The sequence below is a fragment of the Mytilus edulis genome, chromosome 10 (genome assembly GCF_963676685.1).
Source record: "Mytilus edulis chromosome 10, xbMytEdul2.2, whole genome shotgun sequence".
Classification (NCBI taxonomy): domain Eukaryota; kingdom Metazoa; phylum Mollusca; class Bivalvia; order Mytilida; family Mytilidae; genus Mytilus; species Mytilus edulis.
Genome location: NC_092353.1, coordinates 44132155 through 44155168, shown reverse-complemented (window position 1 = coordinate 44155168; position 23014 = coordinate 44132155). Strand labels below are relative to the sequence as shown.

At 31.3% G+C, this 23014-nt stretch overlaps 1 protein-coding gene across 2 annotated transcripts in view; it reads left to right on the top strand.

Moving 5' to 3' along the window:
- Positions 1 to 23014, top strand: part of LOC139491253 (uncharacterized) — a 69522-nt gene that overhangs the window by 29603 nt on the left and 16905 nt on the right. For both annotated transcript variants that reach the window (XM_071278782.1, XM_071278783.1), the window contains 27 exons: positions 1713 to 1849; positions 2395 to 2599; positions 3365 to 3476; positions 3887 to 4161; positions 4832 to 5007; positions 5676 to 5826; positions 6191 to 6325; positions 6804 to 6964; positions 7163 to 7255; positions 7986 to 8199; positions 8545 to 8655; positions 9112 to 9246; positions 9917 to 10088; positions 11299 to 11459; positions 11811 to 11927; positions 12326 to 12427; positions 13286 to 13384; positions 13825 to 14005; positions 14414 to 14547; positions 14838 to 14912; positions 15872 to 16081; positions 16640 to 16764; positions 17237 to 17375; positions 19202 to 19387; positions 20097 to 20212; positions 21004 to 21181; positions 21406 to 21582. In XM_071278782.1, coding sequence (XP_071134883.1) covers positions 1713 to 1849; positions 2395 to 2599; positions 3365 to 3476; positions 3887 to 4161; positions 4832 to 5007; positions 5676 to 5826; positions 6191 to 6325; positions 6804 to 6964; positions 7163 to 7255; positions 7986 to 8199; positions 8545 to 8655; positions 9112 to 9246; positions 9917 to 10088; positions 11299 to 11459; positions 11811 to 11927; positions 12326 to 12427; positions 13286 to 13384; positions 13825 to 14005; positions 14414 to 14547; positions 14838 to 14912; positions 15872 to 16081; positions 16640 to 16764; positions 17237 to 17375; positions 19202 to 19387; positions 20097 to 20212; positions 21004 to 21181; positions 21406 to 21582 — 4077 coding nt within the window. The remainder of the gene's footprint in view (positions 1 to 1712; positions 1850 to 2394; positions 2600 to 3364; positions 3477 to 3886; positions 4162 to 4831; positions 5008 to 5675; positions 5827 to 6190; positions 6326 to 6803; positions 6965 to 7162; positions 7256 to 7985; positions 8200 to 8544; positions 8656 to 9111; positions 9247 to 9916; positions 10089 to 11298; positions 11460 to 11810; positions 11928 to 12325; positions 12428 to 13285; positions 13385 to 13824; positions 14006 to 14413; positions 14548 to 14837; positions 14913 to 15871; positions 16082 to 16639; positions 16765 to 17236; positions 17376 to 19201; positions 19388 to 20096; positions 20213 to 21003; positions 21182 to 21405; positions 21583 to 23014) is intronic.

Sequence of the window (23014 nt, the reverse complement as noted above, 5' to 3'; positions counted from 1 at the left end):
CCTGAACGTGGATTGAGATTCTACTTCTGTAATCTATCTCCACAAACTATCATTTACAAGGTAATTCATTTACAAGTATAGTACTCATCAGATACCTGAACGTGGATTGAGATTCTACTTCTGTAATCTATCTCCACAAACTAAAATTTAGAAGGTAATTCATTTACAAGTATAGTACTCATCAGATACCTGAACGTGGATTGAGATTCTACTTCTGTAATCTATCTCCACAAACTATCATTTACAAGGTAATTCATTTACAAGTATAGTACTCATCAGATACCTGAATGTGGATTGAGATTCTACTTCTGTAATCTATCTCCACAAACTATAATTTAGAAGGTAATTCATTTACAAGTATAGTACTCATCAGATACCTGAACGTGGATTGAGATTCTACTTCTGTAATCTATCTCCACAAACTATCATTTACAAGGTAATTCACTTACTAGTATAGTACTAATCAGATACCTGAATGTGGATTGAGATTCTACTTCTGTAATCTATCTCCACAAACTATCATTTACAAAGTAATTCACTTAAGGATGTATTCTTCTGACTTTTCAGTCTCGCTCAGTCTTGTTGAAATCTCGTTCTTGAATTATTTCCAAAACATGTGATACAAGTGAAAAATATCAATGAATTTTAATAATATTATAATTAAACATAACTCTTTGAAAAAATTGTGTATTTGCAATGAACGGTTTTTGAGTAATCCAGTTTTCAAATTTTACGACCAATCAAGTCAGTATTTTTGGCCAAAATTTTGGGAAAATGGGTGAGGGATACAAAAATTATTTAACAAGAATCATGTACATCCCATATCATTTTGGTCTCTTCAAATTACTTAGATATGTTTTTTTTCGATCATTTATAACAAAAAAGTTGAAATAATATGCATTTTTGTTCTTAAAACTGAGAAAAATTACAAAAATACAAAATTGACATCATGGTAAATTTTACACAAAAAAGCGTCAAAATATTATAAAACTTTCTTATATTAACACCTACATATAGTTTTTTTTAAGTACAATTTATTCAGATTGGTCCACTTCATCTTTATAGAAAGTATGAAAAAAAGTTTAATTGTGGAACTATGATTTTTTTAAAGATAATAGCCCAAAAATAGGTAAAAATCGATGAAAAGTAGGAAAATCATCAATATTGGGCATTTTCAAAGGGCCGTAGCAAAAAAAGAAGTGCACCACCATATAATTTTTCTTCACCAATTATTTTGTTACAGTCTTATAAACCCAAAAATCTGGTTAAGAAAAAAAGTTTAATTCTAGAAATATTTGGCTCCTCAGAGGTGTACATCCTTAAACAAAGTAATTAATTTAAAGGGTTGGGTTATACAGGGTTATACATTTATATTATAAAGTAATTTATTTATACTGCTATTCATTTGCCAAGGATAAAATTGAGAATGGAAAAAGGCTGGATCAAAGAGATAACAACGTGACCAAAAAGCAGAAAACAGCTTAAGGCCACAAATTTAAATGGGTCTTCAATACAGCTAGAAAAATGTGGCGGGGTTAAACATGTATTTTAAGATCAAATCTTTCTCCTTTTACCTCCAGCCAATGTAGAAAAAACAAACATCCTGAAATACACACATTAAAACTCAGTTTAAAAGAAGTCCAAGTCTTATGTCAGAATAGGATCTGAATTTATTTACAAGGTCATTCATTTATTATACAAACTTTTTTCAGGGACTGTTCAACACCAGTCAGCTATGGAAGTATTACAAAGACCTGATAAATCCAGAGTTCTTAACTCATTTGGCTTTGGTTCACAGCAGGTTTTCAACAAATACATTTCCAAGCTGGGAAAGAGCCCATCCAATGAGGTATGTACAAATATCAACAGTCTAAGGGAGATAACCTAAAACAAATGTTTAAATTTTTTTATCATTTTCGAACAGTTAAGTTTGTGTAATTTCACCAGATGAAAAAAAGTGGTTTACCAGTAATCCTTAAAAAAAATCTGGTTATGCTATAAACCTCCTTGCATATGTTTGTCAATATCAATTAATAATAGAATTATTTTGAAGTAACATACTTTATGGAAATGATAGTTACTGTGAAAGTTACCTTTGACCATTCCTGTTTTTGTGGTTTGATGAAAAATTATTTATTCCAGGGTCTTTTGATAAATGTTCAGTCTCTGAACTGTAAAGTTTTTTTTATTGCATTCTCATTGAAATTTACTGTAAAAGATGGGCGAAAGATACCAGAGGGACATTCAAACTCATAGATAAAAAAATAAACTGACAACGCCATGGCTTAAAAAAGACAAAGACAAACAGACAAATAATAGTATACAAAACACAACATAGAAAACTAGATAACTAAGCAACACGAACCCCAGCTAAACTGTATAATGTTTCTGCAGATATCTTGCCCACAATGGAGAAATAAACACACTAAGAGGCAACAGGAATCTAATGAGGGCCAGAGAAGGAGTGATGCACAGTGAAAAGTTTGGAGACAAGTTAAATCTGCTCTATCCTGTTGTAGAAAAGGCCCAGTCAGACTCTGGCTGTGTGGACAATGTACTGGAATTTCTTTGTTTTGCTGGAGGAAGAGAACTACCTGAGGTACTTAAATGAATTTTATATAAAAATCTGTACTTACTTGTCTGAAAAACATTTGCAATTACCCCTTGGTAACCCCACTCAATCTCCCTTTAACAATCTCCTGAATAGAAGATCACTATACCTTAGTTGGAAAATGTCTACAATTAAACTGCATTTTGGTGCACACAATTGTTTAAAAATAATATACAAAAGATAGACATTGAGTGAAGAAAAAGTTATTGAAGATAAGTATAAGAGTTGTGTAAAATCAATGTCTTTTCTGTTAACATCAAATGTTGGATATTTCCTGCATATGAGCCACTCCATGTGAAAAGATACGAAAAGTGTTTCTGTTAAACACTACAGGACACGTAGTTTAATTTTGTTGAAATATTTTTAAAAATGATTTTAACCATAAAATTTGGTATTAATGTCAACATTCATAAAATGGTCAATTCTGTCCTGAATTTATCAGTTAGAACAGAAAAAGATGTAGAAATATCTGACTTTTAATGTGCAGAAAACTTGATATGCAGACTCCTTTGATAGTATTGCATATATTTTGAAAGTTGTCATTTAAGCTAAATTTCACTTTTATTAGTACCAATTAGAACATAATTAAATCTGTTGAATAGTTTGGATCCATATTTAATTCATATTAAAATATTATAAAAGTTTCAAAATAAAAACTTGCCAAAGCTATTGTGACTTGAAAAGCTGTGATTGGATGACCAGAAAATGAATAGGGTGTCTTGTATTGTAACATTGTTTTTTTTATATCATTAGGCTGTGATGGCTATGGTACCTGAAGCCTGGCAGAATGACAATATAATGACCAAGGAGAAGAAGGACTATTACAGGTGGAGCGCCTATGCTATGGAGCCCTGGGATGGACCAGGTAATGTTAAGTTATTTGAAATTAAATAAATCAATGAATGAATGACAATGAGTTCTGTTCCATTAAAATATTATCGCACTAATATGAGAGTTTTAACTAAAATTGAGAATGGAAATGGGGAATGTGAATAACTACTTTATCAAGAGTAAGTGCCTTCTAGCAGTATTCAGTGGATGTTTTCCTGAATCAAGTTTCCTTGCTTCTAGAAAAAGAACTAAGGATTGTATGAATAAAGCTGTTAAGGAAATAAATTTGACTGCTTTAAATAAAATCTACAAATATGTATCCCCCCCCCCCATAAAAAAAAATCTTGCACCTCTTCAAATGTTTTCTTAGTGTAAGCTTAACTGTAAGAAGTATTATTCATATATAGATAAGTTTTGGATGTCAACATAATTATTCTGTTTCAGCCTTGTTGACATTTACTGATGGTAGGTTTATTGGAGCTACTCTGGACAGAAATGGTCTACGTCCATCTAGGTTCTATGTGACCAAGTCCAACCATATGTACATGTCTAGTGAAGTAGGAGTTGTTGATATAGACCCATCAGAGGTTCTACAGAAAGGTCGTCTTAAACCTGGCAGGATGTTGTTGGTCGACACCAAAAAGAAAGTTTTTATGAATGATGATGTACTGAAAGCAGATATGGCAAATCTGAGACCAGTAGCAAAATGGTTACAACAGGTACCTATCAAATAATCTTATGGTCAAGAAATTATCTTATGGTCAAGAGTAATAAATATAAATTGTCTTTTCCTGATCAACTTTTTAAAGAAAATATGTGTAGCGGATATTTAAAATTGAAACTTATGGTACGAAGGGGAGGGAATGAGAAATTTGTATTTCATCAATCTCCTTGATATTAAAAATAACTTTAGGTATGTGTTTTCCATCAACATCAATAAATTTTTGACATTTTTATCTAAAACTGAAAAGATTCAGATTGATCAAATTTTGTCAGGAAAAATGTGTTATATGCCCTTAGAAAGTCTGATCAGACCAAAAACCACTTATATCAAAATGCAATTCTGGATTCTGTTTTCAGCAAATATTTAACTTAAACACCTAGCTATATAGATTAATGAATAAGTGAAATGATCTTAAATATTGTATAAACTTTTGATGTCAACATTCCTGTGATAAATATATTGTTAATACATTTGTAATTCTTAGCTCACAATAATGATGGTAGAATAAAATTGAGAATTGAAGTGGGGAATGTGTCCAAGAGACAACAACCAGACAAAAGAGCATATACCGGTTACCATTTCATGGTTGAACAATGTATGTTTTTGATATGCTTGTTTGCAAGTTTCTTAAATTGAATAATTATTATTATTCCTGGATATTTCAGACTGTGACAATAAAAGAACTGAGAGCTGTACATGATCAGAAGAAAGTAGTCAGGGTACCAGTCACACGTGTTAAGTCAGAACATGGTGGCTGGATGGAAGAAGATCCTAGATTATCATTGCATGGATTCTCGGTGGAAATTGTCAACTTACTGATCCTGCCCATGGTTAAAGACAAGTAAGTTTTTTTTCATTGTTGACATTTTGTAGAATTTTTAATTTTCGAATTCATAATTGAATTTGGTAGTTTTTGTCCTTTATTTTGAGTAATTATGATATCACATTTATACAAGACATACATGTATATGTCACATGACTACTTGTTCATATTATTTTGCATGCTGTCTACCAGAGTACATTTACATATTTTGTGAAACTTTGTTTTAATGAAATGAATCAATATTGCTATTTGTAATAGAAAATCAAAGGATAGGGGGTATCTATCCCTGACACAAATTCAAGCAAGTCACAGCAAAAAACAGCCAAAAAGCAAAGGGACAGTGCTTGCATTGCTGTTCTTCATCTCAATGAGACTTCAACATGGACCAAATAAAAACCTCTCACCTCACTGCAAGATTAAGACTCCCCTAGCACTGGCTTGAGTGAATTTCTTTGCAAAGAAACTTTTGATAAACTTTGTAAGATGTAACACCATCAAATAAGGCCCGTCCAAAAAGAACATACACATAATCTGTTTTCAAAATATATACACTTCAAATTCTTAGCCTTAGAAAAATATTTATTGAGGAAATTGATGGATGATTTCATGTAAACAAATAGAATAGAACAAGAAAAAACACTCTTAAAAATTACAATTAAAAGTTACAATTTTGCTATTTATTGCAGGAAAGAGGCATTAGGCTCCATGGGTAATGATGCTCCACTTGCCTGCCTGTCAAAGTACAATCCACTTATATTTGACTATTTTAAGCAGTTGTTTGCCCAGGTTACTAATCCACCTATAGATCCATTCAGAGAGAAGATTGTCATGTCATTGGTAAGAGTTAATACACATGCATTATATTTAAATTTTCAATACAAGAAAAATAATTTGTAAATGTTAAATGATTGAAAATAGGAATTAGCTGTACTAAGCTTAATTCATGCAAATATTAGGGGGCATTATGTTTTCCCAAAAATAAAAGACTTTTAAGTGGAAGTATTTTTAAGGAGGAGAATTTGTAAAAAATAATTCTGTTACCAGGATTGTATTGTAGCTTGTTTTCTTGCTGAGATACTTTTACTAAAAACCTAAGTGAATATTAACTGTAATCAAAGCTGGATATGTTTTCAATTAACATAAAAATGAGCATTCATGATACAGATTATGTGCTTTGATCGAAACAAATATTTTATTGTAGGCTTGTCCAATAGGACCAGAAGCTAATATATTGGAGCCCAGTGAACAACAATGTCAAAGGATCTGGCTGGAACAACCTATTCTGTCATTGCCTGACCTTGAGGTTCTTAAATATGTGGATCATAATGGATGGAAGGTACAGTTACTACTGATGATTAATTTTTATGCCACCTCTGCATTAAGGTTTACCCTTGTCTTTCTGTACATACATCTCAAAATTGTATTCAGTTCTCTAACTTTAGTTTGCATTGAACAAATGTCATTAAACATATACACAAATACTTATTTCATTTTGATTTGACATATTGTTGGTTTGGAACTAATAGTATAAGCAACAGTTGTTAGAAGAAGTCGTAAATATGATGAGAGACCATTTAGCAATTTTTTTTTTATATAAGTATAAAAATAGCATTACAGAAAACAAATATAAGTTAGAACAAAAAATAGATAGAAGGTGTCGTATATCTCTCTAAGTCTACAAAATATACTGGTTTGCTTCCATAATTGGTGAAAGTTTTGAAAAAATCTACATTGTTTAACAGTGAAATATTTGTTCTTTAATTTGTTATTTATTGCCATAAATTATCAAAAATTGGAAAGAACTTATTTTACAGACAAAGGTAATAGACATCGTATATCCAGTATCTGCTGGATTTGAAGGACTGGTTCCTTGTCTAACTAGAATCATGAAGGAAGCAGAGGAAGCTGCTAGCCAGGGTTACAAACTTATCTTGTTGTCAGACAGGAAGACGTCTAAGGACCATGTGCCTGTACCGTAAGTTCTATTATGGCTTTTAATAGCTTCTACAATGGTAATTCTATAGTTATTGCGAAAGATTTTTTTATTAATATTAAGACTTCATTTTTTGGGGTAAGAAATGACAAAGTTACATAACTTAGGAAAACACAAACCCAATGAAATATTTATGCCATGAATTAAAACATATTCCTTACTTTCAAATATATTTAACAGGAGTTTGTTAGCTGTTGGTGCTGTACATCACCACCTGATTGAAAAGACACTGAGGTTAAAGGTTGGAATCATACTGGAGACAGGAGAGGCTAGGTAAGAATATACATTGAGGATTTCTACAACTACAGTTTTCATATTGGCTTTCTCTGTGTTAGTGTATTAAAAATTGTATATTCTTTTGAATTAATTATACCCAGCTTAGAAAAAAGTGGTGGTTTACTGTTTTACCTCTGTCTGTCCATCTTTCCGTCAGTCGCTCCATCCCATGAATATTTTCATCACATTTTTCTCAGGAACTACAATACAAGGATTTCAGAAAATTTGGTTTCAATGTTTATATAAGTTAGCTATACCATGTGATGTGTTTTCAGATTAACCACTTAACAACTTCCTGTTTACTAAAATATTTTGCAGGGGTATCATCAGTGAGCAGTCACTCACAGTTTCACTTGTTCAGTTAAATTTAATTCAAATCATTTTAAAATCTTTAAAAAAAAAAAAAGTAAACAAAACCATTACAGGAGAACTTCAGCATTATCTGCCTTTAATTATTTTGGAAATAAGAAAATAGAGATTGTTTCAATATTAGAATATTTTCTTTGTATGTTGCTGCTAATGCTCAAAGATGCAGTGTTGGAAATATATACTATAAATTGAAATCAGTCCTATGTTGAATTTATACTGCAATCAGTTTATTCAAAATTGGTGATGAAGTTGAACTTGCACAAAATAGTACTTGGGTTTTTGATAAGAATGTTAAGAATGCCCTCAAAGTCTGTATTAAATTACCACTATTATTTCATTCTTTCCATTTCTTTTTCAGAGAGGTTCACCACTTGTGTACCCTTCTGGGTTATGGATTAGATGCTATTTGTCCTTACCTTGTATTTGAGACAATAAAACGAGTCAGAGAAGATGGACTTCTAGACCCTCCATTGTCTGATCATGAAATCTATACCAACTACAGGGATGCTTGTGCTAGGGGAATATCTAAGGTCATGGCTAAAATGGGAATCTCAACACTTCACAGTTACAAGGTATATAAGTATTATAAACCTTAATGCTAGGGGAATATCAAAGGTCATGGCTAAAATGGGAATCTCAACACGTCACAGTTACAAGATATCTAAGTATTACAAACTGTACTATATTATTTATGGTGATTTTATTTTGGCTGATCTTCAAATGAAACTTCATTCATGAAAACAAAATTTAGTGAAGTAATAATATGTATGAGGTGGATTAATTGTAAAAACAAGAATTTTCTTATTATAATTATCATTTAAAGAAAATGTGACAATGTTCAAAGCCTTTTTCTTAAGGTTTAATAGTAAATGATAAAAATATTGGGTTAAAACTTGAATTTGTTTTTCTGCTTTTAGGGAGCTCAGATATTTGAAGCAGTTGGTCTACACAAGGAAGTGATTGATATGTGTTTTGAGGGTACAGCATCTCGCATAGGAGGTTGCACTTTCAAAGAACTGGCAAAGGAGGTATTGAATATTGTACACAAATAGTTGAAGAATGAACAATTGATACCAACATCATGGGTTTTCTGGGTTCAAATGTTCAACAAATAACATATTTTCAATAGACGTTGTATACAGAGATTCTGAAAATCATGTAATAAAATATGCACAAACATGCAAGTTTTTATAAAAGAAAAAAAAAGTTTTCAGCAATCCATGAAAATTGATACCCATGAAAATAAATGAGTCCACAGTACATATTAAAACTTCAGTGCTTTCTACTCAGTACTGGTAAATAAAGCAAACCCAAAGTTTCACTCTGTTCTTGGGAATACTTTATTAACAAAGTTAAAAAAGAAACTAGGAAAAGTTTTTCTGTATCCAGGATTAAAACAGATAGAAATGCATGAGAACCGAAAACAATATTTAAAAAAAAAAAGAATATCAAAGCCCTCTGAAATATAAGTTTTTTATTTTCAGACATTCAACAGACATCAGTTGGCATATGAAGAGAGAAATTGTGACAATCAAGTTGTGATGAATCCAGGTCTTTACCATTGGAGAGATGGAGGAGAAAAGCACATGAATGACCCTATGACTATAGCCAATCTACAGGTAAGGTTTGCCATTGGTCAGATTTTACAATTTAATCAATGATATTTAAATATTTAAGATACTTTATTTTGAAGTGTCAGAATAAATATATAAAAAAAGAAGACAGATATGATAGCCATTGAGACAACTCTCCACAACAGACCAAATGACACTGAAATTAACAGCTATAGGTCACTGTACGCCCTTCAACAATGAGCAAAACCCAAACCACATAGTCAGCTATAAAAGGCCCTGAAATATAGCTGTACTCTTCTGAACATAATTAATCAGTAACACAGGCATTTCTTTTATGTCAAAATTAGAACCAGCTAAACACACAGTGTAATTTGATATAGTTTTGAATATTCCCCAATTCCAATTTAGGAAAAACCAAAGATACATGTTAATTTTGAAAAAAAAATACTGCAAAAGAATATTCCAAATATGTTTGAGATTAATTTTGGTCTGTCTACTGGTTATAAGATTTACTTTTATTAATGTCAGTTACCTCAGGAATAGATTACCATAGCTGTATTTGGCAAAACTTTTATGAATTTTTGGTTCTCAATACTCTTCAACTTCGTACTTTATTTGGCAGTTTTAACATTTTTTTATTCAAGCGTCACTGATGAGTCTTTTGTAGACGAAATCCTGGTATCTGTGTTGAGTTTAATAAAATTTCTACTTTAAGGATGCTGCCAAGAACAATAACACAGATGCTTATGATAGATTCAAAGAATCTTCTCAGGAGAGTACACAGAAATGTTCCTTACGAGGACAGATGGACTTTATATTTGGTGATAATCCCATAGATATATCAGAAGTGGAAGAAGCCAAAGAAATTGTTAAACGATTCTGTACAGGTAAACTTATTTCACAATCAAAATAAGATTTTTCATGCACAAACTTTTAATGTCAGTATATCTGAAATGTTATTTTGGATCCTTAATGGGAAATAATAGCAACAGATGGGACAATAACTTATCCTTTCTGGCAGTTTAATTATACCCCCGCTTTAAAAAAGGGGGGGGTATACTGTTTTACCTCTGTCTGTCCTTCCGTCAGTCCATCAGTCAGTCAGTCAGTCCGTCCCATGAATATTTTTCGTGGCATTTTTCTCAGGAACTACAATACAAGGATTTCTGAAATTTGGTTTCAGGGTTTATCTAAGTCAGCTATACCGTGTGATGCGTTTTCAGATTGATCACTTGACAACTTCCTGTTTACCGAACACTTGTATGATTTTACACATGATATCCAAGTTGAAAATTTTCGTCACATTTTTCTCAGGAACTACAATACAAGGATTTCTGAAATTTGGTTTCAGGATTTATATAAGTCAGCTATACCGTGTGATGCGTTTTCAGATTCATCACTCGACAACTTCCTGTTTACCGAACACTTGCATATTTTTACACTATTAATATTAATATGCGGCGGGGGTATCATCAGTGAGCAGTAGCTCGCAGTTTCACTTGTTGATTGACTTTTGTTTGCCACATGACAAGAGGAAATTTATTCATTTATATTCAGGACTATTTAGCTAATTAACCTCTAATTCCTTGATAGATAATGATGAATATATTCCATGTAATTTTATTTTTTTGGGGCAGGGTGTATTGTAAACTAACAGAAATTTGTCATTTTAGGGAAACTTTATGTCAACAAAAAAAGTATTACATGTAGTTTTGCAAAAATAAAAACTCATTTTAAATTTTAATAAAATTATTTGGTGAAAAGAAATTAATCTTGCATTCAAGTTAGGGCTATTCCAGAAAAAATGTATGGGGGGGGGGGGGGTTGGAAGGTACATTATATTAATAATACATGGGTGATGGGTATCAGAGCAATTTTTCACACTATAATGCACTATAATTCTCAATTACAATTGTCTGGGTGGCGGGTGCTGACAAAAACTGCCTTCCAACCCCTCCATACATTTTTTTCTGGAATAGCCCTTACTGTAGAACAGTCAAAACAGTAGATGCATGCAACAATTTCTGAATTTACAGTATTTTTAAATATGTGATTTGAATTTGTATTTTCAGCTTATTATGTTTTTTTGTTTTATAGGTGCCATGAGTTTTGGTAGTTTATCTATAGAGGCTCACACCACTTTAGCAATAGCTATGAACCGGGCTGGAGGGAAATCAAACACAGGTGAAGGTGGGGAGGACGCTGAAAGATATCTCAATGAAGATCCTATGTTTAACAAAAGGTCAAAGATCAAACAGGTAAGGAGCACTTAATATACAGGTTGGAATAGGAATGCTCTGTGATCAAAAGTTCAAATATGAATTGCAAATTAGGATATTAAAGGAATGGGTACAAAATGAGCAGTTGTTTTATGTTTCAAGAAAAATAACCTATGTCAAGTAGCTGCATAAATTACAGAAAAGTCAGATTGACTTTTATTATAAAACAAGCATTTGAAAACGAATACCTAGATTCACAGTGTTAAGTTTTATATTAAATTTTGATTAAAACATATGTCTTCTCAATTATTTAATTTGTCTTCTTCAAAATGAAAAATTGATTCTAAATTCAACAGATTTTTAATCTTACTTTTTGTTGTTTGTTAACAGGTAGCCTCTGGAAGGTTTGGAGTTACCAGTTCATACCTAGCCAATGCTGATGAACTTCAAATAAAGATGGCACAAGGAGCTAAGCCAGGAGAGGGTGGAGAATTGCCAGGACATAAGGTAAGATGGCCTTGGGGAGAAAAACATGATTTCATTCAAATAAATTAAATTGGATTGGGCAACAGGCCTATGTAAGCACTCTCCACAAAAATAGAGTTTAGATGACATAAGGTAGAAAAGGGCAAGGAGCTTAGCCTGGAATTGGAAGAGAATTACATTGTTAAAAGATTACAAAGCAAAGGGTTCCTACCATGGAAACTTCCAAAATACTGAAAAATAAAGCCATTCTTGATTGTTATGCCATTCTCAGCAGCTTTCTTGCATATTCAAGAGGGATATTTTATACATGTCTATAACTATAGCAAGGACAATGCATTCTTTATTATTGGTTTGAACATAGATAGCACTTCATCACATAATACCAATCATATGTTAATCAGTATTTTTTTAAATTTCAGGTGTCAAAGGAAATAGCGACAACAAGACACTCCATACCAGGAGTAGGACTTATCAGTCCTCCACCTCATCATGATATTTATTCCATTGAAGATCTGGCAGAGGTAATTTTGTTTTACTGCTATAATATAAATAAACACAAACAATTTAAGAGGTTTTGGTGGAGGTAGTGAAAAAATGGATTTATTTTAATCAGCCCAGCTTAATGTATAATAAAAGATTAATGGATTGATTAATGGCTAAATAATGTCCATCAGCAAATAATTTAATTTTGGATGTAATGCATCTTCTGATTGTTACACATTGTTTTGTTTATCAACTCATAGACATAATTATGTCATGTGACCGTGACTGTGACGTGATCAACGTTTTTTCATGGTTTACTCTGGTTTAAAATGAAATTTAGATTTAATTTGTAAGAAATGACTGTATAGTAATATTTTTGTATTCGAAATACACAGGTTATTCAGTGTGGGTCTCATTGGGGTCTAAGCATGACGCTGGATTGCCGACTTTTTGTTAGTGTGACATGTGAAAGTCAAATTATTGTGCCGTGAAAACGGGAAATGAAGTCTAGCGGGACATTGGAATTCACAAATAAATGAGAACTGCTTACGTACATAGTGTAAGCAGGATAAGGGAATCTGACAAAACAGTAAGCGGGATCCGGGATCAGAACCCCCCCAATGAGACCCCCTTCAGTGTGCAACACATTTGTTATGTTATTTCTTCATAGACAGAAAAAATATTATAGTCATTCCTTAAATATTGCATATTTTAAAATCATGATTAGAAATTAATAAAATCAATAAAACAAACCTAAAAATTCTTAATTAAATTTAAAAAAAAATGAAACAGAAACAGAAAAAGCTGATACAAATGTAGGATATATTCATATATATATATGTATTTGTATTACTTCCATCAACTATATCCTGAATAGAACAATTCGTATTTTACAGCTAATTTATGATCTGAAATGTTCTAACCCAGAAGCACGTATAAGTGTAAAGTTGGTATCAGAAGTGGGTGTAGGAATTATCGCAGCTGGGGTGGCCAAGGTAAGTACTGGTTTCTTAAAAAAAATAAAATCTGTGACTTTGTAATTTTGTAATTTTAGTGGAGGAATGATAGCATTATGGACTATTGTAAATTCAGAAATGTTTGTATTGTTTCAACTATTGTGAGGAATTGTGATGGATGTATAGATTTTTTAAAGACAGGATGCAAATTCCACATTTTAAGAGAAATTTTAAAAAAACCTGGTAGACATGGGAATTTTTAAGCTATTTTGACACAGCATATCTATGGTTTTTTTTTAAGTTTAAATATATTTAGTTCCTGATAAAGATTTATCCAGAAACTCACAGAAATTTGTTGAGTGTTATTTTCAAATATTTAAAGTTAATTTAATTGTAGGACAGCATATTCAGTAAAGTTCATTGTATTCTTTCATTTATACAGTTCATTTGCAATATCTTTTAAATTATAATTATGATAGGGTAAATCAGAGCACATAACAATATCTGGTCACGATGGTGGTACTGGTGCAAGTAGCTGGACAGGGATAAAGAATGCTGGGTTACCATGGGAACTAGGAATCAGTGAGACACATCAGACACTTGTCATGAGTGATCTCAGATCCAGAGTTGTGTTGCAGGCTGATGGACAGATCAGAACTGGTAAAAATTTTCTAGTGACAAAATATGTATTTATTGTAGACATTTGATAGACTGCACAATAAACTAAACAATATGGTATAGATGCAAAAAATATGTTTCAAGTTAACTTAGTAAAGGATTTTATCATCATCATTTAATTGTGATCATTTGTTCACATATTTACAAATTAAATTAAATAATAATAGTATGAGAGATTAAATCATCATTGTAACAATATATATAACTTGCAAAGTAACTCTGAAAAGGGGGTAACCGTAGAATATTGCAATAAAGGTCAAAATCACTGCTTTGTAGGTTTCATCAAGATTTTCCTGAAGCAGCCTTGATACAATTAAAGTGATGAACTATATATTTAAAATATTTATGATTTGATTAAAAAGAAGTAATGGTTTGATTAAATTTGAACAGGTAAAGATGTAGTGATAGCTGCCATGTTGGGAGCAGATGAGATGGGATTCAGTACAGCACCATTGATAGCTATGGGATGTACAATGATGAGAAAATGTCACCTCAATACCTGTCCTGTCGGCGTAGCAACTCAGGTAAACTCAATAAATGATTACCTCTATTTTATTAATAATTATTTTATACTGGTCTTTGAAATAAAGGTTTATTTACGTCAGATTTTAGTATGTTAATGTTAATCCATATAAAAAATTCTTTTTATGCCTTTTTTTAAATGTCTTTGAACTGTTTACATTGACTACAATCCTGGTAGAGTTTTGTTCCCTGAAACCAAAAAAAGTTACTTCAGATCGCTTTCATCTGACTTTTAGCACAAGTACAAGATATTTAGGTTTTCATAATTCTCTTATTTTTTCATATTTTTCAGGATCCTGAATTGAGAAAGAAGTTTGCAGGAAAACCAGAATATGTTGTCAACTATTTATTCCTGATTGCAGAAGATGTAAATATTTTAAAACCTTGTCAACCGAAAAAAAATCTGTATTAATCCAATATTTTTACCTCCACCCCCTTGTTTTAATCAGGTAGTATAAAGTGATAAATATGTGCCACTAGTGTCCTTCTTTCCCACTTGAGTGTCCACTATTTATCCTAAAATGCTTGACAGAATTTTGTGAAACTTTCACTAAATCTGACTCGTATGATATTCTTTGCAAGTTTATATTCCGTTTTTTCATCAGAAAGATTTTTCCAAAATACCTTGACATGACTTTAACTTTGTCAAATCCACAGAATACATTGCACCTTTGTATCTAATTTCCTCCTTTTAAAACTTTTGATCAGATTTTTTTTTGTTTTTTTTGTTAGAATCCTCAGCATATTATTCCCTTGTGCACGTCCTATTCTGTATCAATTAGCCATTTCAGAATCTAATGCATTGTGGGTGAAGCATACACCTAAATATTTTGATTGGTCTGGAAACAATATAAAGTAACATCATTGGCCAAAATTATATTGTTCTTACAGCAAAATTTCAAGAATTATCATTTTACCCATAGGCTGTTAGTTTCAGAAACGGCAAATTGGTCAATATTTTCTGGGGTTCTTTTTAGAATAGTTATGTTAAAAGACAAACATGACGATATTATAAAATGATGAAAATATGAATTATTTGGTCTCTGAGAAAACATATATATCTGTTACTTTTTTTACAAAATGGCTGCAAATTGGGTACTTGGTTCAATTTAGTTGCTTATATGTATGGATAACAACTAGAAAATGGTGGATTGAACCTGGTTTATAGCTATCTAAACCTCTCACTTGCATGACATTCACTTCAAAATCCATATATTGACAATCATGTGTGAACAAAGCAAACAGACAGAATAGGTAAGAATATTAAAAATAGGGGTACAACAGTCAACATTGTGTTATAATTATAATGCTTTATGTCTATTAAAGGTAAGAAGTATACTGGCAAAGATGGGATTTAGAAGGTTACAGGACTTGATTGGCAAAACCGATAGATTGAAATTTGCACCAGACCCAGAAAATCATAAGGCTAAATTGCTGGATTTCAGTAAGATCTTAAAGAATGCATTAGATATGAGACCAGGAATCAACATTAAAGGAGGCAGTATACCACAGCTCTTTGAACTAGAGAAACGATTGGTATGATTTGCTGTTAAAATGAAATTGTTAACAGAGCTTTCTTTTTAAAATCTTATAAATTTTTGGACAAATGTGGATTAAAAGAAGCATGCCCTTGTGAACATATTTGCCATCAGGTATAAATGATAACAAAAGTTGTTAAATTTTAAGCAGTCATTGACAGTATCATGTGGAGAGTTTGGCTATGGTGAGCGCTTGAATCTCAGTTAATTTATATATGAACGATCAGGAGAGAAACAAAATCAGCCATACAAATCATTTAGCAATGCAAGATGATACTCTTTCTGTGTTATTGTAAATCTTAAAAAAATAAGATATTATATTATGATATATTTTGCAACTTTGTGTTTTTAAACGCTTTTAGTATGTGTTATACTGCACCCAACAAAATAACATTTCTGTTAAATGAAAATAAGTTCTTAATTTCTGCTTGATAATCCCTATTGTGAAATTCAGTTTAAATTTAATCTATTTTCTCCTTCAAGTCAAAATATAGATATAAAATTAATATTGTTGAAAACTCCACCTCACATATTTTCAATGTTTGATTGATTCCAGGACTATAAAGTGTATGCACAAGCTAAGGATGTGATAGAAGGACTGAAGAAAAATGTTGAAATAGAGATGAATATTACCAATGAAGATAGAACATTTGGTTCTACTCTTAGCTACTACATATCTAAGTAAGGTTAATTACAAGAAATAAAGGATTTTTGTGAACATAAGCAACTTTAGAAAACACTTAGAATTTATTGTTTATAATAAAACGTTATTTTCATTGATTTGCTGAAGTTATTCTTTCTTTGGTTCTTAATTTGGGAAAATGAAATCTATTCTGACCTAATTATTTTGCAACTTTGTATTTTTAAGTGCTTTTAGTATGTGTTATACTGCACCCAACAAAATAAAATTTCTGTTAAATGAATCTATTTTACTAGTTCAGAATTCAGTGTTTCTGTCAATTGATTTAACTATTGGTAGTTTAGATTTTATTTGATAAATATCTATTGCTGATTCTTTTGTACATATTCACTACATGTCCTCATGTCTTATCAAAATGTTAGATTTTAGCATAAGTTTATGGTTCTTGAGTTAAGTTAAAGTTTCTGAAAATGAATGTTGCTTAACATTCACATGTTGATATTCTTTTTTCAGAAAAACTGTAGAAGCAGGTCTCCCTGATAAGAGTATTGTTCTGAAAATGAAGGGGTCAGGAGGTCAAAGTTTCTGTGCTTTCCTAGCCAAGGGTGTTTATGTTGAACTTGAAGGAGATGCCAATGATTATGTTGGAAAGGTAGGTTTTTATATTAATCTTCTTCACTTTAAAATGCTATATTTTAATTGACTAATACGAGGGTGTTAATTTACTCCATAACATGGCTGAGCGGGTGACAATTTATTTGAATGTCACCCTCTCGTCCATACCAATCAAAAATTGACAATTCAAAGAACAATAAATTTAATTTACATCAAATAATTAAAGACAATGCTTAAGGTCTATGTTTTTGCTCAGATTTTATTATTTGACTGTCAAAATAAAAAAAAAAAAAACATTTTGCTTAACTTCTGTTGATTTTTCTAATACCTGTAACGTTATGTACGTGATGTCAAAGAAAATACTTTTATATTCAATTCATCATTAGAAGACATTAATGATAGGACATTCAGTATAATAAGTTAAATAACACATAGCTGAGAGGGTGATAGAGCATATTGGTACCTTCGAAAAAGCATTATCAACCATGGCTTCGCCATGGTTGACTATGTTTTCTCGGGGTAACAATCTGCTCCATCACCCTCTCAGCTATATGTTATTTATATATTGTCTCAAAGCTTTAAACACAGCACCAACAGAAAAAAATAACACATATTGATTTTTCTTTTAAAATGGCACATGTCTTTATATAATACAGTTTAGGTAAAGTTGGAGTTACCGTTGAAAAAATAGAAAAAATACTTTTTCTTTGATCGATAGTGATGATATAAGAAGTATTTGTGCTATGAATGAGGCAAATATTAACATAGTTATACCAATTTGAAAATAAACAAGTGATTTATATGTCAAAATTTTCACCCAAAAAATAATGACAAGCTAAGTTTAAAAAAATGCATATTGAATCCATACTGAAGATTGTAAACACAAACATAGCATGCTGTATACTTTATATAAATAATTTCTTTTAAGGTTTATGTACCCTTCTGTAGCCATTTTTGTACGAACTTTTCAAACTTCAATTGTATCAAAACTACAGATATAATGAATAATAGAGATAGGCCATTTTGTACATATTCCAAGGGGAAACTTGATGCAAAGCATTATTTTTTACTGTTCCATTGCATTTAATAGAAAAAGAGGACTTTGTGGAAAATAAATCAAGATTTTTATAGAAAATCCACAGCCTTTATCCTTGTACTTTCATATTTGGCAATTTGATAACTGATACATATAGGATTATTGCATGCAGTGCTAGCATTGATTTCCTTAAAACAAGTTTATAAATGTAGTTATTGGTTAAGACAAGTATAAATATGGCCAAAATCAAGTACACCTTTTAGGGTGCGCTCGACTTTAGTGACTCAACACGAGGTGTTTTGGAATTTACAGGTTACTTAGAACTTTTTGTAAAAAATAAACACTAGCACATCATAGAAAATCAAGTGAGTAATTTATGTTTCAAATTTTATAACAAAAATCTCTGTATTAAAGGCTGTGGATTTTCTATAAAAATCTTGATTTATTTGCCACAAAGTCCTCTTTTTCTATCAAATGCAATGAAACAGTAAAAAATAATGCTTTGCATCAAGTTTCCCCTTGGAACATGTACTAAATGGCCTATCTCTAATATTTATTATATCTTTAGTTTTGATACAATTGAGGTTTGAAAAATTCGTACAAAAATGGCTACAGAAGGGTACATAAACCTTAAGGCAAAGACAGATACCAAAGAACTATTGTAAATTGAAAAGAATACAAACAAAAGCACTTCTGCTATATTATTACAATAAATAATTTCTTTGTAGTATCACTATTCTTACAACTATTAAATGTTACTCTATTCATTCAAGAAGACTTCTACTTTGAATAGTATGACATCAATGCACAATATTGATATATTACAGGGCCTGTCTGGAGGAGAGATTGTGATCTATCCACCAAAGAATATATCGGAAGGATTTCAATCTGTCAATAACATTATAGTTGGTAATGTAGTGTTGTATGGAGCCACATCTGGCAGGGCATTCTTCAGGGGACAGACTGCAGAGAGATTCTGTGTCAGGAATTCTGGAGTTACAGCTGTCAGTGAGGTATTTTAAAGTTAAAAAACATCTTTACTTACTGTAAGCTTAATTTGCCTAAAGATTTTATTAGTGGGTCTCATTGGGGTCTAAGAGTGACACAGGATTGCTGATTTTTTGTAAGCGGGACATGTAAAAGTCAAATTATTGTGTCTTGAAAACAGGAAATGAGGTTTAGCAGGACCCGGGAAATGACAAAGAAATGAGAATTGCTTAAGTACATAGTGTAAGCGGGATACAGGAATCTGACAAAACAGTAAGCGGGATCCAGGATCAGAATCCCCAATGATACCCCCTTATTAGAATCTTATCTACTGTGGATTAGTTTAGTTTCGTGGGTGCTAATTTTGGTATAGTGCGTAACACTTGCCCTTTTTTGTGGATATGTGATTTTATGGTCTTGCCAAAGTTTGCATACAACCTGATAGAAATTGGTATTTCATTGAACATTTTAATTTGTGGTTCACCTATACCAATGAAACCCACAAAAATAGGTATCCTAGGAATAATACTGATTCCACAGTATTCTTTATCAAAACTTTGAATCACACTTTGAATTCCTAGTCTTTTATGAGTAGGAAGAAATCATACAATTTTTGAAAAGTAGTCTTTTAAGTTTGAACAACTAACAGACATGATAAAAAGTAGTTGTAGAATTATATTAGTCAACTTTGAGATATATATAACAGATGAATTAATTGAGTTATCTATTTGTCAGGGATGTGGAGATCATGGATGTGAATATATGACCGGTGGTAGAGTGGTCATCCTTGGTCTGACTGGACGTAACTTTGCTGCTGGAATGTCTGGTGGAATCGCCTATATATATGATAAGTAAGTACTAAATGTTAACAACTCATTTATAAATGCCTGTTTACGGGACATTTTATGGTAAACTGTTGTCCATCTGTCGTCAACAATAACTCAAAAACGCTTTAACCAGTTTGTATTAAACTTTGGTGAATTGTTTATATCTATTGACGTGAGCTCTCTTTTGATTTTTATATTTTTCAGATTTTACTTTTCAGTGTTATGTAATTTTATTTTGTTATGTGATTTTATTTGGTTATATGTGATTTTATTTGGTTATATGTGATTTTATTTGATTATATGTGATTTTATTTGGTTATATGTGATTTTATTTGGTTATATGTGATTTTATTTGATTATGTGATTTTATTTGGTTATATGTGATTTTATTTGGTTATGTGATTTTATTTGGTTATATGTGATTTTATTTGGTTATGTGATTTTATTTGGTTATGTTATTTTCATGTCAGGAAAGTAATTTATTCATAGATAGACTTTAAAAATATATACAAACAGACCTTATCTAGTATTGATCTTCATTTCTTACGCTGCATTTATTTTGGAAAGAGTTCCAGAATTATATTAGACTAGGTTTTTCAAGACCAATTGAAATACATCTGGACCTGTTCCTGGATAATTGTTAAGACATTTTGAAGAATTCTGCTGGATTCTCTTAGTTATTTTAGGCACTGACTATGGCAGAGACATTTTCACATCAAAACTACATATTTTTATCATAACTACATTATTAGGATAAACTTAATATAGTTTGATTTATAAGGGTACTACTAGTAAAGTCATATTTCCTTTTTCAGAACACAAGTGTTTGCCAAAAAATGTAATATGGAATCTGTTAGCCTGAATCCTTTAGATCTTCAGGAAGATATGACCTTTGTGAAGGACCTTCTGGCAGAGTTCAAGGGTAAAACAGGGTCAGATGTTGCAGCATTCATACTAGAAAACTGGGAAACAGAAAGAAAATGTTTTGTTAAGGTAAAAATATCTTAGATTAGTAAACTGATATTGTGACCTTGAAATCATCATTTACTTTTGTATAGCTCAAAATGTACTAAAGTATTACAAACAAAATGTAATAAAATTGGTTATTCCCCTGTTTTTCCATACCCAATATGCAATAATAAGGTGTTGTCCATTAGATTTAATTATCTGGTTTATATTTAGAAAAAAATTATTTTTATTACCATTTACTTAACCAGGTATATCCACATGAATACAGAAGAGTTGTAGAAGAGAAAGCTGCAGATGAGGCGGCTGAAAAGTTGAAAAAGGAACAAGAAATGAAGAATGGATTGGTGAATGGAGAGGAAGATACAAAGGAATATGATGAGGATATGATAAATACAATAGAGGAAGATGATGAAGGGGAAAGCAAGGTATTTAATTCACAGAATGCTTGAAATCTTTTCCCCCTGGTGGTCCTCACTATTATTTCTTTTGCAAAATACTAAAATTGTGCTGGTTCTTGCAAATTTTGGTGGTATGATCCCTAGAACCACTTTTCAAGAACTCTGCGTTCAAAATAATCATTCAAACTGTCAATTATTGTTGAAGACCCAATGGTGGCCTTCAGCTGTTTTTTTGTCGGGTTGTTGGCTGACACATTCCTCATTTCCTTTGTTTTTAATCTAACTACACCAAATTACATACTGTAAATTTAGAAATTATTGCGATGTTTTATTATTGCGAAAAAATGCGAGAGGGTTATAATCGCAATTCTTCTGTTAATGCAAAAATTATAGCCTGCATTTATTATTGCAATTCATTTTTATACTAAAACGCGATTTTAATTTTTGAGATATTGAGAAAAATCCTGTATAATTCAAAAAGATTAAATTATTGCAATTATAACTCTGTTGCACTTTTTGCAATAATAAACACAACACAATAATTTCTGAATTTACAGTATTTTATAAAGGGGTACACATTCAGTATGATTACAGCACTATTTTCATAGTCTTCAAAGTTAAAACTCCATGAAAAGTTTGATTTCGACAACATTTTTATTTATTTTTAAAAAGAATGTTTTATGGTGAAATTATAATGAAATGTTAGAGTGCCTAAACATCCAAAGTTATGTTTGCCTTATTGATGGTGAATATTAGTATGAAAATGTGATTCTGTTCCATGGTGAATATTGTAGATTAGAACGAAAGATATTGCATACCTAAAAAACATACCTGCCAAGTTTTGAAAGTGCCCATGGGGGTTTTAGTGCGCGACAACAATTTCAAAGGTTACAATTCTTTGCGACGACTATTTTGCGTGTGCTGTTTTGTGGTCTAGAAAAAGTGTCATATTTGTAAGATGAGCTTACATGCCTTTTCTAAAGTTTATTTGCATGATTCTAGTTATTATATATCAGTAAAAAAGATGAACATGTAGCTACAAGACCAGGAATTAATTTCATGTGTAAGGATATTAAATAATTGTTGACTTTTCTAATTTAAAATTATGCACAAAGAAAGACCTTTATCAGGTTGGGAACAACACCTAGGGGTATCCCCTCAATGTAAGGACATTAAAAACCACTTTTAAGTAAAAATGAGCACATATTCTAATATTCATATCATTTGAAGAAACTTTTCCCAAAGAATTATACATCTTATTATCTATCTGGTATAATATGGTCAACACATGTCATCTATCTGGTATAATATGGTCAACACATGTCCAAGAATTTTGGTATGTTCTTGGCCTAATATATCATGTATATCTTCTTTATTTTTCAAAATAATTGGACCCTACATTTAGAAATGTAGTTCTAAATATAATGTCAGAATTTCCCATTTTTTAGTTAAATAAAAA